The sequence below is a fragment of the Glandiceps talaboti genome, chromosome 6 (assembly GCF_964340395.1).
Source record: "Glandiceps talaboti chromosome 6, keGlaTala1.1, whole genome shotgun sequence".
Classification (NCBI taxonomy): Eukaryota; Metazoa; Hemichordata; class Enteropneusta; family Spengelidae; genus Glandiceps; species Glandiceps talaboti.
Window position 1 is genome coordinate 13,967,665 of NC_135554.1, and position 16,029 is coordinate 13,983,693.

At 33.5% G+C, this 16,029-nt stretch overlaps 1 protein-coding gene across 3 annotated transcripts in view; it reads left to right on the forward strand.

Moving 5' to 3' along the window:
- LOC144436471 (microtubule-associated serine/threonine-protein kinase 2-like) overlaps window positions 1-16,029 on the forward strand; it is a 152,206-nt gene that overhangs the window by 103,567 nt on the left and 32,610 nt on the right. For 2 of the 3 annotated variants that reach the window (XM_078125270.1, XM_078125272.1), the window contains exons 2-4: window positions 6,954-7,220; window positions 11,785-11,811; window positions 15,428-15,456. In XM_078125270.1, coding sequence (XP_077981396.1) covers window positions 6,954-7,220; window positions 11,785-11,811; window positions 15,428-15,456 — 323 coding nt within the window. The remainder of the gene's footprint in view (window positions 1-6,953; window positions 7,221-11,784; window positions 11,812-15,427; window positions 15,457-16,029) is intronic. The other variant, XM_078125271.1, reaches the window with a different exon arrangement.

Genomic DNA, 16,029 nt, shown 5'->3' on the forward strand with positions numbered 1-16,029 from the left:
TTTCTAATTTATTCTTTTCATTCAAGAGAGAGAAATCTTAGCAACATGAAGTCTGTCATTCAAAACAGCAAAATCTCAGTGACATAGGGAGCTCTTTCATTGAGTCTACATGTATAGAGAAATATTGGTGACATAGGTAGCATTTTCATTCAAAAGAGAAATCTCATCAACATAAAGGGCCTTGTCTAGCAACCTGACCTTTGCCATGTGCATGTGTAGTAAATATTTTCTGGCTGATTGAAAGAGATTATTGTAAAAAAAATATATCAATCCAAATATCTGACATGTGGTGAAATTGTTAATAGATAATTTTAACGTTTTGACATATGCAGTGTGCATTAACGTTTGTCCTGGTAAAACTATTATAGTATAGGTTTGTATGGTGAAGGATAGCTAGAGTGTAAACCATGATAGTGGTTTTATTTAAAGGTTTGGTAAATCTACTAACGAAGGGGAAGGGTGGGGGGGGGTGTATTTTGGGTAGAATTTACCTGCTTACCTTGGTGTATGCTGTAACTTAGGTATACATGTACCTGCATGCATGCATCACAAGAAATTGTTTTGACTGACGACAATATTTTTGTCTCTCTTGAGAGGGCACACAGAGCTGATAACCAACCTTAAAAAAAACCACCCTGTTCAAATATTCATTGTGAACATTTGTCATTTGATAATAGTGACAATCTGATGAATTTATCAACAAATTCACGTGTAGACATCTTGTTATGACAGTAATGTTCACACACAAATGTGATATTTAAGAGTTGCTGTGTGTACTTTACCTTTATCTCCAGCATAAAATATAATACTTCTGTATGCAAATAAGTTGACAAGAATTCATATTAGGAATTAGAAAATATTGAACAAATGATTTGTATGAAATATAGAAATATGTGAATTGATAATTGATGATAATTAGTATATTTTTATAATCTATAATTCTATGAGGGAAATAGGTTTGGAAAAGTGATTAAGTTGCAAAAATTTATGCAAATTTTCATGAAGTATATTATTATTATAAGTACATTTTGGAGGAAGGTCACCGAGCAATTACATGTATTGGATAAATTGGTCCAGTGAGAGGAGCTGACTATTTATATTAACTTCAGATACATTATAATACTAGAAAGTATCTTCCCAAAAGATATTAATGTAATTATTTTTTTTGAAGTGAAGTATCATAATGTGAATACATAAATATGTGTAGGAGTGATAGCACCTGGCGTACATGTACATGTACATGCATCCTACACGGTGGAACAGAAATCAATGAATCTCTGTGGCTGTACAATACATGTATAACGAAAGGTATTGCCTGAAGTAATATTTAAGAATGCAAAATTGCAGACGCAGTCCATCTAGGTGTAGCCTTTTACATTTTGAAGTAATCACCAGGCAGACATATAAGTATTGTATGTTTGACTTGCGGGGGTGTACCCTTATAATCGTGAGTAAATTGTGCAGGCTGTTTGTTAAAATGGTTCATATTGTCCATCATCTTGTCAGTGTGATTATGTTGACTTACGATTTGATGGAATGTGACAAGGTGATTGTGTCAGCGTTGCATAAGAATGATAACTTGATTAACAGTCACATCTCCACAACATGATGTATGGTCTGGGCAGGACATGAATTTAGACTGTAGGATATGTTGTGTCATTCAGGTAGGTGGATGGCACAGCACATCATTTCTTACAAGTTACAGACAAGACTAGTAAGTATACTGAAAAGTTACAGTGTCTTGTGGTCGAGGTTTTAGAACCTGGGAATGCAACTGAAAAGAGAGAAACATGTCAAACCTACAATTTTGTCACACACAAAAAAACATAGATATCCAATGTACATAATAAAGTAATAAAGTAAGATTTTGCACAGCAGTGCACCAAAATCCTAAGAGCTTCTGTTCAGAGGTGTTTTACGAAGTGAAAGGTAACTTTTAAAAATCCACCCTGTATAGCATGCATGCATGCAATATTCATTAAACAACTCTTCGTACCGGTACAATACATTAGATTGTTACATACATGTACAGAGTGCATCAAAACTGTTTGATATCTTTTAGATAGAATGAAATGAAATTTTGTATCTTTTATCATAAAAAAAGAAGATACATGTAGATAGCTGTGTTATCTTATAATATCATTTGTACGTTTTCATCTCAAGATAGAGGTAAAATATTGGATTGTATTTCATGGCTCATTTTGAACAGTGTTTTTGCATTAGTTGGTAACCATTCATTTGGCAGGAAATTACTTTTCAATAATGCAGTCATTGTGTGCTAGCAAGGAAATTAGACATTCTTGGTGATTGCTTCGTATATAAGTCAGATCAAATGGCATACATTATGAGGGAAATATATTTTGCTTAGAGGCGTGTGTGTGTGTGTGTGTGTGTGTGTGTGTGTGTGTGCGTGCGTGCATGTGTGTGTGTGTGTGTGTGTGTGTGTGTGTATGTATGTATGTATGTATGTATATATGTATGTGTGTGTGTGTGTGTGTGTGTGTGTGTGTGTGTGTGTGTGTGTATGTATGTATGTATGTATGTATGCATGTATGTACATGATTAGTAGGTGTATACAAAACAATGTAATTCTTAGTAATGAAATTTTTTCTCAGAGTCAAAAGATTTCATGGAATTTGAATATTTCTGACTTATCGGGGGGGGGGGGGGGGTGTATTTTAAAATCATTAAAGAACAAAATGAAGACAGTCTTCGGTGTCACCAGAGTCTAGAGATAGCCATTGCAACCTGACAATACAGCAAAGTACTATGTAAACAGATATTGCAAGAATTGTATTTGTCTAATGCTGCTTAAAGTACATAATAAAGTAATGTTGGTGAAGTTTGGTATGTGCTGCCATTTTGATATATTTCTCAGTTTGAGTTTGACTGGCATAAAATATTGGTTTCGTTATACTGCCATGTATTGATTTTATAGAACAAGCAATCAAGGTTTGTTATCCCTAGGCTGTACATTTGTATGACTATTCTCACTGACACAAAGCTTTGTTATTTATTATAATAATAATAATAATGTCAAGGCAATATCCATTTTGCATATGACAGTGGCTGTCCATGTAATCTATTGATATTTGTCATGTATGACAGTTATTGCCTACTTGTCATATTAATGTTTGTACTCAGCGTCTAGATTTTTAGTAGAAACTACAATGTATATAATATTATGAAATTTGAATGTTTAAATGTTAATTTATCAACAGTATGTGTACGGTATGTATACAAAATTGACTTTAAGAGGCTTTATGGTAAATTACCTAAGTTTCATAACTCAGCCAGCTTTTTCAAAAAGTCTAAATTATTCAATATTTAAATCTTGATTATTTAAATTTAGATTTTTAGTTCATCATATATTAAAGATGAGATTGTTTTATTTCTATACTTGTCAAATTCATGGCACATTTATAAGGCTTTGCATTCATTTGTTATTTTTTGAGACTAGTATAGAATTTTGTAGAAATCAGCTATACAGTAGGGCATGCACACGTCTTAATTTAGTAATCTTCGTAGATAACCAATTGATTATCTGTGCCATGTCAAATTTATAGAATATGGTACTTAATGTTTGATAAGGCAATGCATTAAAATTCATTCATCAATCTTTGAGAATTATATAGAATTTCATAGTAATCATAAATTTATGAATTATGCATGGCCATATCTCTATTCATCTTTACCCTTTTAGTTCAACTGATTTAGAAGTAAGATTACCTTTTCCTTCTTTCTCAGATTTATACAATATCATCGATTATCTTTTAGAACGTCCCGCTAATTATGAGCTTAGATCGATGTATATTTCTGAAGATATTTTTATACATCCGAATTTATGTAAATTTCAGCATCTATTACATTCCACAGAAGAAAGTACTTTACGAAAACTAGGTATATTTCTTTATAAAGATTTTTCAGACACGAAAAGAAATTCTCTAACTTAAAATAATCTTTAACAAATCTGTCAACTTTTGTTAAGTTCTTATTTATTAGTAAATTTTGAAGTGTAACTCCTTGCAAAGGGGCCGACGGCCTTGAAATGCAATAAACATAAACATATTTATACAATATTTACAGTACAGTATTTTACTTCTCAGAAAAGCATTACATGCATCAATCTGTTTTCCTTGTCATTTTAAAAAATAAGATTATTCTTTCTTGTCAAATTAATAGAATATTTACAATATGTCACTTTTAAGAAGCCATTAAATTCATTTATCAAAAATTTTTTTCTACAAAAGCCATGTTTTGATAGTCAGGGCTAAACCTTTTAGTCTACACTTGCCTGGCATTGGAAAATGATAAATGTGGGCAATCCTAGTGTGTTTAGTACTTAGAGAGCTGCCAAATAGTCTCGTCAAAGGCTTTTAATTCTTTGACGCCTCACTAATTTGTTGCGAAACTTGTAGAAGGTAAGACTCTGAGCTAGTGACTCATCATGGCCAACTGGATAATAGTATATATACATGTATTCTATAATCTAATTAGAGAACAGTATATATTATACTCGCATTTTAGCTAGATTTAGGACAACTGTACTAATTGTTTTCCCTGAGGCGACAATATAGATAAACTTCAGCTCTACTGTTTTTGGTTGATTACTTCATAGATGGCAGATAACTCACAGAAGAATTTGTCCATCATTTTGTCTGTTGATATTGAAACACTTGTACGAATAGAGTAAACTTTGTCTGGAGATTTGCCTTTTCTAATGTTCACATGGTCTGATGAGGCATGGTTTGCAGTCTGTTGTTACAGTTGATAATCATAAATGTACTTGGTAAATTTTAACTGTGGGAGTCTTCTTATCATACTGAGTTCCCAGCCACAATTTAGCTCAAGGTTTCCTCTTTCTCTGTTTATACCAGACTTTCTAAACTTTTAAACATTGATGTGTCCAAACATGGTATGCGTTTCATCATTTTGTCAAGCAGTTTCGTCAAGCAACTTAACAATCACACGGGCATGCATGTACATGTACCGAGTCATGTATACACATTTTCTTTGTCAAGTAATAAAGTACATTGTATAGTTTGCATTGTTCATCAAGGTTTGTCTTGAAAGGATGGTGCATTTAATTAGGAGGAGGAGGAAATCACCCACTATCCCCCCACTCCTACCCCTACCCCCAATGCTAACACATGTATATTATACAAGTTCTCCTAATCTTATAATCGTGTAAGAATTTGGGAGGTGCTCCAGCTTGAACAGATAATATACCAGGAACTTCTTTTTAACACTTGTTTACAGCTACATGTAGTGGTGTATATATAATTATACAAACATCACACATTTTGTACATTGTAAATTGCTTAATAAAAGAGAAATTGCACCATTTTCATATGTTATTATCAAGATGATAGCGAAAAAAATCCTTGTAATAATATAACCAAGTCCTTATAAGTAATGTGTATGTAAAATTTAGTGAAGAGTTCATATGAGCTATCTTAGTGTCCATGAGTTATCAGAAGAAGACACGTCTACTTAAAATATGTGGATAATGGTAAAACAAACACTGCATAACTTTCAGTGATATTATGATATAAACACAACCCCTGTTATCATATTTTACATAAATGTTATTGTCAAACAGATACATAGCAAAGTAGTGTAATGATTGACTGATATTCCAGGAATGAGCAATATTCCGTTTATAGAATGCTATTATCTGTCTAATCCTAGCAATGTGATTTAGCGTGTGTTTATTTTGGGACACACTCACTACTTACTAAATACTTAAAGCCATTGGCAGCTGTATAAACTATAAAATGTAAATTGTGATTAATAGTTTGTACGTTTTTGTTCCTTGTTATATATTATTTTTCGAATTACATATCTATAAAAGTATGTGTAAGTTTATACAATCTTTATTTCACCCTGGATGAAGATTACATGTATTAGCAAATGAAACAGTATACTTTTACACTTGATATGGATGCTATAAACGATTGTGGTGCATACAGAAAACGCAACTCTTTACTTTGGTATTATGGATTGTATTAGCAAATGAAACAGTATACTTTTGCACTTGATATGGATGCTATAAACGATTGTGGTGCATACAGAAAATGCAACTCTTTACTTTGGTGTTATGGGTTGTGTTAGCAAATGAAACAGTAAACTCTTACCCTTGATATGGATGCTATCAACGATTGTGGTACATACAAATGTACAGAAAATGCTTTACTTTGGTGTTATGGGTTGTAAATTGTTAATATGAATTCAAAATTAAGTTATGTTTAGATTTCAAAAATTTAAAACTGTCCACAAATGAAATAGAGTTTGCACAGGAATACATATGTGGAGTACACGCTGTGATGATTGTACATTTTCATGCAGAAGTGGAAAAATTATTCTGGCATGCTACATATTGCCATGTATTGATGATATCTATGAGTTGTAGAAGTTGTACTCTGGAAAAAGTTAATTTTTGTAATATTTTTTTGTTGTAATACTAGTAATAGACTTTTTCAGCCAAAAGGTTACCAATTTTGTACCTCATGGAGTTTTGATGTGACACAACCCATGACACATAAGTACAAGTGTAAGCATATACAAAAAATGTATGTATCTGCATGATTATTTGCACCTGTAAGTATTCTCGCAGTATTCTCTGTCGCCATACAATTTAAAGTATGGTAGAAGACAGTCTGAGAGCAAACTTGAATGCAAATAAATCTGAATATTAAACTGGCTCTCATACATCATTGGGTTCTGTTATTAGAACATATGGTTTCTGAAACAGCAAAATTTCATAAAATTAATACTGTGTATACGAATTTGCATATCATTTGAATACACGTATGCATTAATGTTTTTGGTATCGTACTGCAGTGCAAATGCCACTAGTATGCTCATGCATCAGTGTTAGTAATTTCTGGTACACAATGATAATATATGTTAAAATATTTTGACTTATTTTTTTCCTCTTTGCTTCATTACAGAGTGATTATGATGATCAACAGAACACACCAGAACAATCTGCAAGCCCAAAACCACCAGGAGAATTTGTATTTTCTTTACCACGTAATTTTAAGCTTAACCGACAATTGTCCGAAGATGCAAGATTAACCAGACGTGGGAGTGTTGGAGCAACTCTTTCAGCTCACCATCTTTCAGTTAGTACCAGCCATGGTAGCGGGGAGACTTCTAACTTACTGCGAATGAGACAAGTGCTTGGTCAGTCAGCGCCATCTCTCTCTGCAAGCATGGTAAGTGTACACGTATGTCACAAACCATTCAGAATTATATCTCCCAAAAAGATTCAACATCAGCAGTGAATTCCTGAATACAATTACACCGTTGCACAAATGCAATTATTTTATTTATTTATCAAAACCAAATTTTGTTCCAGGTCACAAATGTCATTTTTCCAAGTGGTTACACCTAGAGGAGAAGTGACCACTCAGAGTACATAATTATATAAATTTTCAGTATGCTAGGAGTGCTAACCCTAACCCTATCCCTAACTGAACCCCCTAGTTATGTGTATATTGTTTGTCTTGCCCATCATGGACCATGTACATTGTCTTTCTTGTCCATTAATGATTAAGGCACTATTTAGTGTCTGTATTGTTTTTGCCTTGCCTTTGATGGACTATACAAAGTGTCTTTGACATATTTGCACTCAAGTTTATAAATCCTCAATTATTTTTTGCCAATAAATAACAAAGAAAAGTAAAAAACCTAATAACAGACGTATAAATTAGCATATTATTAAAAAAAAATTAAGAAGTACTATGCCATAGGGTTAACTTCTACAGTGTACATGATATGTAGATTCAACTTAATACATCTAGCCATTTGTTTTTTGAGAATGAAATAAACCGTGTAGCAAATTGAAGAATGCACTTATGTAGTTCTTAATTCTGTTCTTCAAATTTTTGGCAGTGTTAAAAGTAGATATCTATTGCTTTTATGTAGAACAGAACAGAACAGAAAATATGAGATGGATTTCTAAATTCTATACAGTACCAGGAGATATGAAATTGACTTTAGACGCTGGAATGATTTCAATTCTTGATCTTGATGTATGCAGTTTATGAAATTATATAACTTATAAGAAAAAGAAACTTGCCATTTTGAAAGGAGTATTGTTTCTTATCCCAGTCACCCCTCTTTAATAGCAAAGATATAGAGATATTGAACTGCCAAGAAAAAAGAAGATAATTCAAAGGTTCCTAAACTGTATATATGCTCATTGTCACCTCCTTTTATGTGGTGGGAGTGACATAAGTTATAACATGATAAAACAAGAGGATATGAACTCAGATCCCATTTATAAATAACCCCCCTCAAAATGCTTTTACCAGAGAAATTCAATTTCCTATGTTATCCGAAGTAACGAATGCAATGTACCCCAGTAGGTGATGTGATATCTTAGTGCACTCTGCCATGTATACCTGTAATAACATCAAAGGTGATAGTTGCACACACTTTATTGTGTTCCTCATGATTTGTATTGAATTACAGCCCTGACAGATAGCAACATGTTACACAATACTTAGTCTTTGCTGTTGTTGCATTAGTATGTAACTTTATATCAGTTATAGAAGAACAGGTGCTAGTCCATGGTGTCGGTGTTCCTCCTGTCTTTTTCTGCATTTATACTCGCATCTTTTTTTTTTTGAATGGTAATCGCATCTTGCATGTGATAAATCACCCTGTAGGTATCACTGAATATTTTAGCAAAATAAGAAGGTAGATAGATGACAAAACAGATAACAGTAACAAAGATATCCTGAACGAGGGCACCAGGCCATCTTGTGCCCCTTGTTAAAATGACGACACCCCCCCCCCCCCCCCACCCACCCAACAAGTTCTCTGCAACCATGCCCACATGTAAGTTACATGTACTCTTTCCTCGGGTCATGTTTCATAACCTACATGTACAGTTTGTGTCTGGTCACCAAGTCCTCTTGTGACCAAATTATAGAGAGATCTGAGAAAATAATTGAGAGCTCAGACAGCTTCCAGGGAAGAATTCATGGCAGGAGCTTTACTCGCAGACATGTTGATTACGAAAGCAGTGGCAATGTACTTTTACAGAAGGCAAAATTAAATCTTTTCATCTTCTTATTTCTTGTTTGCCTATCTTGGCTTTAAAGTCTCCACCCCCACATGCCATTCAGACTGAGCCATATCAATTGTCATAGTCACACAGATGATATTTTTAAAAAAAATATATATTTATTGCGAGAAATTATAAACATACAAACATACACACTTATCTAAAAATGTACAAAGTATCGAAATTTGCAAATCAATCAATGTATCAAGAATAGAGACACAAACAATTACAAATCAAATCGTATTTGAGGAACAATTCATTGCTGTAGCTTAGACAGTAGTCTGGATGCCAACGTGGTCTGTAACGAAACCACGCCTGGTGACGTGAGTGGAGGTGTAAATCATAACGATACCGTAAAGGAACTAGACTATACTTAGACAGAGATGATAAAAACAGTGGCAATGTACTTTATAGACCATAAAGTTAAAACCAGAATGCAATTAAACGTACTTTTGCTGGAGGTTATATGTCGTTATAGAGGTTTTCTCGTCATCGTATTCTTCATCCTGTGTGTATTAGTTGGCCAGCCACTTACTCATTTACTGCCTCTAGAGATGGAACCACAAAACCGTAAATTGCTGCGAATATTCAATTGTAAGACAGCAAGATATACTTTTGGTGGCTTATATTTGGTTTGCTCTAGTCTTGAACATGATGTATGACTGGTAATCAAAAGCGGAGGGAGGGGAGAAAGCAAACCCCCCCCCCCACCCATGTCCCAATGACTTTTCACAGGGTGCTACTACAGCCATGCCTACCTTCTTCCTGAGTATGGTTTGGAAATGGTGATAACATCAAGTGTATAAAGTTAACAGGATTTATGTCAAAAAAGATATACTCATCTGAACTGAAAGTAATGACAGCCACAAAATTGAAGTGTGTGTGTGTGTGTGTGTGTGTGTGTGTGTGTGTGTGTGTGTGTGTGTGTGTGTGTGTGTGTGTGTGTGTGCGTGCGCACGCTAGTGAAATAGAAATTAAAAGCACTGATCACAGTGTTCCATGTCCTAACTATAAAACAAGTTCAGACCATTGTGAGGATATGGTTCATATACATGTATGTATATATCCTGGTATATGTGATTTGATTCTCAAGATATGAATTTTGTACGTAGAGTTGTGATTGTAATTCAACCCGTTCTATATCTGCTACACATTGCCTGTAATCAATGATTAATGCACTGCATGAATGTATAAATGTGATAGCTGTGCAAATGTCAACAGACATATGGACCATCTGAACTTTTCACCCCACAAAGCTAAGTTACTTGCATTGATTTATGTCAAAGACTCACATATCTCACAAACATTTCCAGGATACAGTGTGTATGTACATGTACATGTATGTGTGTCATACCTTGTATACTTAACATAAATACGTCCATATACATGTACGTATACAGACATATATCGTACATGCATTACGTACTTGTATGTACATGAATACATTTTTGTACACACACACACACACACACACACACACACACACACACACACACATAATAGTCCCGCCAGCAACTGTATACATGTATACCGTGTAGTTAGAGTGAACTTGGCAAATGTCAAATGAACTCGATGCAATCAATACTGTCTCCTGTGGAATTCGTTTCCTGATTATGAGGACATCGGGAGAGTGCCAGGGGATGATACAACACAGACATAATCCTATTATTATTAGTTGCATTATTCAACTAGCTGTTAGCCACCTACATGTACACCTGTAAATAGACAACATACAACAGAACAAAGAGATTTATTACTTGTTTTATCGGGACATCACTTTTTGTTGGTCTTGTCCGTCTTTTTGACAAAATTCACTGATTTGATCGATGAGACTATATACAACCTGTTACAGCATTGTTGAGAGTATATTGTAGTGAAATCTACAGGATGTGATTGCTGAAAGTTGTCTAACGACAACTGGAACTGATGCAAAGATAATCTGATTAGTATAGTAAAGCAGTGGCGTAGGCAGTGAGATACTCTGTGTTAGTTCCCTCACACATATTCCGTATGAATACCATAGTGTTTTTATGTTGTTGCTATTAATGTTTTACTACATGATAAGTTGTCAAATTTTACAATGAAATTCACATGACCAGTGTGAAGGGAATAGACACAACTGTGATTTTCAAGATAGGCCCCTGTGTATTTGTGTTGTATGTATGTATGTATGTATGTATGTATGTATGTATGTATGTATGTGTGGCGTGATGATTGAAACGCTGTATAAACTTATTTCTACATGTACAATCTCTAATCAGATTAGTCATGAAATATTATAATTTCTTCTTATTACCCATATATTATTAGCAATTGGTTGGAGATAATTGACTATTTTCAGTTTAGGTTGAATATTCAGTTTCAGAAAAGATGTCGGTTACAGCTACCGAATATTTAATAATTCATCTAAAGTTGACATTGCACTTCCTCGCAAGCCAGAGCCTTTAAGTGGCTTGTAATTTTATGATGATGCATTTATACAACTGTAGGAGTAAACACAGCAATTAACAACATTTCATCTAACTCATCTAACCAATGGTAGTAAAATGAAATGCAAACCCATCAAATCACATCACAAAGTGACATGCATGTTACATCGTAACATACCTATCTCCCTCTAATGTCATACAACATCAAACCATTATCCCACTCACATGTTTTTCCATCTCTCTCTCTCTCTCTCTCTCTCTGTTTTCCATCCTCAGCCAATGACAAAGGCCCTCGTGATGCAGGTGCGTATCTTAGATCTTGAATGTAACACAGGAAAATTAGTATGAGAGAATTGCAAGATAGCAGTTTAAAAAAGATGCACATTGTATCTTCTTGCAAGATCATGAATATGCAGTACTCATTAACATAAATGAATACTAATTAGCTTACCATCATGCATTGGGTGTCGATCTGAATCATACATTGTTGTGTATATAGAGAAATATTTACATTTTGAAACAGAAAATACTAGTCTAAGAGATGTTTTTAAACTAGAATTTCATGCTTTTATTTCTTGTTTGTTTGTTTGTTTGTTTGTTTGTTTGTTTGTTTGTTTGTAAGATATGCCATGTTGGGGTGCCCTCATGTAATTGACCTTCACATCTAACCAGTGAAGGCAAAACAACATGGCGTATCTCACAGACAGAGTCGGAGTCTTATACTGCTACTGAAAATTGGTAATCTTTCACATTATGTTTCTTAGAATCTACTAGTTATTTTGTTTATTCTCGTTCTAATAACAACAAACCAAATTCTCAATGTCTAAAATATGAGAATCAGGTGTTTACAGATTCACAAAAGACGATATATAAACACAAATCATCTACTAGAGAGAGTATTAATTCTCAGGAAAAAAACATGAGAGAAGAGTGTAATGTGAGCATGTGTTCACTCTTTAGACTTCTTGCAATATTTTTTGTAGGTTTTGTTAAAGATTGGAGTGAACGTAATATGTACTTTGGCACAATGATTGAATTTATAACAAACAGACAATTTTTCAACATATTTTACACCAATATACATGTTACAACCCATTGTACATCTATAATTCCTGTTTGCTTCTCTTATGACAACAGTTTACCAGTGGTGAACCAGTGACATATTCTTTTACGGTGCCAACAAGTCAGAACTAATCACTCGAGAATCAGTTCAAATATCAAGTACATGTACCGTGTACATGCGGTATCATACAGTACATGCGGTATCATACAGTACACACACAAATATGCCAAGTACACTACAGTACACTATCAGTACAATTCATTTCATTTATCACTGCTGATCTTGATACTTATTATTGAGACTGAGTCTTGGCTATTTTACTATGCACGATTCATTTAGAACAAAAAATATACAATTTATATACTCTTGTCATTCTATGTCACGACGACACTTCTATGTCACAACAATGCATCTCTACGTCACTGGTTTGCTGTGTTTGAAATATAGAGTCAAAACGTTCCCTGATTTTTCTTCGATATTACTAGCGCTGGTATAATTATGTTATTCACCAATATTTTTCTTTGTTCACCTGGAAAATACTCATGACTAAAGGGTTATGTCACTACTTGTCTAGCAACTTGTAGGGAAAAAAGACCCCGTAGGTCATGAGTATTTTCCTTGGCTGAACGAAGAAAAATATTGGGGAATAACATCTAATTGCTGAAAAAGTTAAAAAATATTTCAAAGGCCAACTACTGGTAAAATGCTGTCCAGATGGAAGCAAACATGAACCAAGAGCAGAGCAACAATGGATGACTTTAGTGGATTGACAAAGAGAGAGAAATTTTACAAAATATGTGAATACAATTGAATTGTGCTTTATAGATAACAATCCTTATTATTGCAACAATATTTTTATTAATGATAACTAGATAGTGTGTAACATTTGCTAATCTCAATGTATTTCTCACAATTAGTAATAATTCAAAATAGTTGATGAGAATTGCTAGTGGAAGTAATAATACTTTAATTGGCAATTATATATATGTATATATTGGTACAAAAATTGTTCAAGCAAGATGATCTAAAAAAATCATTTTTTGACTAAACTATATGAATGCCTTCAACATAGTGTGAATGCATTATATATATATGATGCAAAATTGGCAAAAGGGAAACTTAATGAAATCACCTTACTACCCAACCAATCATGTATACAATGTACCTTATTGACAAATACTAACATCAATTCACATCATAAATTCTCAAACAGAAAATTACTTATGACAAAATGTATAACATTCATTTTGTTTCAGGAGACTTTCTGATTAAACTCATTGTTAGAATTATGTCAGAATTGAATGTCAAATCAATTTTCTGGCTGGTAGAAGTGTCCATAGTAACATAGCATGGTATCATACATGCATGCAAATACCATAATTTATGCAAATCCGATCATAATTTATGCAATTATAAGATTTATGGAAATGGCAGTTTACATGTGTATGCAAATATGCCATAATTTATGCAAATAAAATGTATACAATTTGTTACTATTTATGCAGATGTCATAACTTACGCAAATTTTATAATTTCAAAAGAAAAAAAATTACAGAAGAGACAGACCTAAGTGAAACTAATGAACACTGATAAATAATCGGTGCAGATAATATCAAATTTCATATGTACATCGTGCATTGTAGATTAATATGGAAGGTTTTTATATTTTTACAAAAATTTGTTGCGTGTCATATTGAAAATCCAAAACCATATTTGAAACCCATTATAATACAAAAGGCTTACTTCAATTACTCAATGCAAAACAACATATGTCAAATCCTTGTTTGTCGCAAAAGATAACTAAATGTGTAAATTATAAAATGTTATTGTACGTACAATAGCAAACTCTTTACATGTGTGCATATTTTAGCTTTTTGCAATGTAATGATTTACAAACACAGACTTGGGCAATGTTGTTTCACATTGATTTTTCAAGTAGGAAGCCATAATACTATTGTTTTATATATATTAAAAATCCTAAGTAAATACCAAAAACCTTAAATTTTAGCCACTTTAAATTTTAGATGTAAGTGAGAAATAAAAAATAGTTAAGTTTTTAGTTTGTAGGTTGACGTTTAACCTAAAGAACTTGAATAATATAAGATACATTAATGTTGTATGTCATCTCATAACGAAAATAAACCATTGTATTTCACAACACTTTGGGCAGTGCGTATGACTAGGTTGATTCTCTCTCGGGAACTGTTCATTAAGAAGAATACATAGTTAGTACCATTGTAGGTGTAAAATCTGGTGTAGATGACAGGGTTTTTAAAGGTTACACATCATAATTGGTATGTGTACGTGGATGCATGCCACAGTATGCTCAGCAAACAGTCATGAAATTAGGCCATAGTTCGATTTCTATATAGTATTTACTCCAAACTAAGGATATACACCTAATTATCAAAACTAAATTGTCACATTCAGAGTTTTGACCAGTTGTGATATAACACTCCAGAGATGTGCTAGGCAATAAGATCTGAGTGAAATCCCAAAGCAACTTATTAAGCGTTACCATCTGATGTAAAACATGTTCTCACCTAACTAAGTTGTGACACTGACGTACATATAGCTATTTTTTGACCTATTCACAACTTTATGAAATTCAGATTGTGAACAGTTTCTGTTTAACAGAGAAAGAGACACTTCTTGTTGTGCTGTTGAAACAGTAACATGTCGCGTACCTGTTCCCGACTTGTGTTTGTACGGACAGTCTGTAGAAATCAGATAAGGTGTTCTGCTGTAAGTGTGCACAATGATTATATGGTATAGAATTTCTCTGCAAAGTTACCACTCCAAGCTGAAGTGCCACAATTTCATTTAATTTTGGATGTTTTTATGTTTGAATTTCAGAAGGAACTAAGCCTGTCCAGAAGAGGAAGGTAAATATTTTCACTTCTATTATTATTTTATGTATTTCTTACTCTGAAATTGTTTCATGTGTTCTTTGTGACATCAATATGATTATGAAAACATATTTTGATGTATAGATCTAATAACTATATGATCTACCGGTAGGGCAAATATTGCACTAACCACTTGTGTTAACTGACTCTGATCATTATCACAATAAAAGCATGAATGTACTGGGTATATACCATGTTATTGTAGTACACTATATAGCGAGGTATTACGAAAGATAGTCAAGTTCCAAAATTTATCAAGAGTCGTTGAACCTTGAATGATGACAGCAGTGGTATCATCATAGCAACACAAGTCAAGACTACACTGAAGCAAAGATTCTGTGTACTACGGTATAACTTGTATTATATGTATACCTACTGCCATGGCTGCAAAATTATTCTCCTAACTGAGTAAATTAGTGTACTGTGAAATTGCACCTCATTTGGAGAATAATTTTGGTAATTAGTTCCATAATCATCACTTTGTAATATTCTCCTAGGTTCTGAACTACTTCCTGTGTGTTCCCTGGTGCATGACACCATTCTTATAGG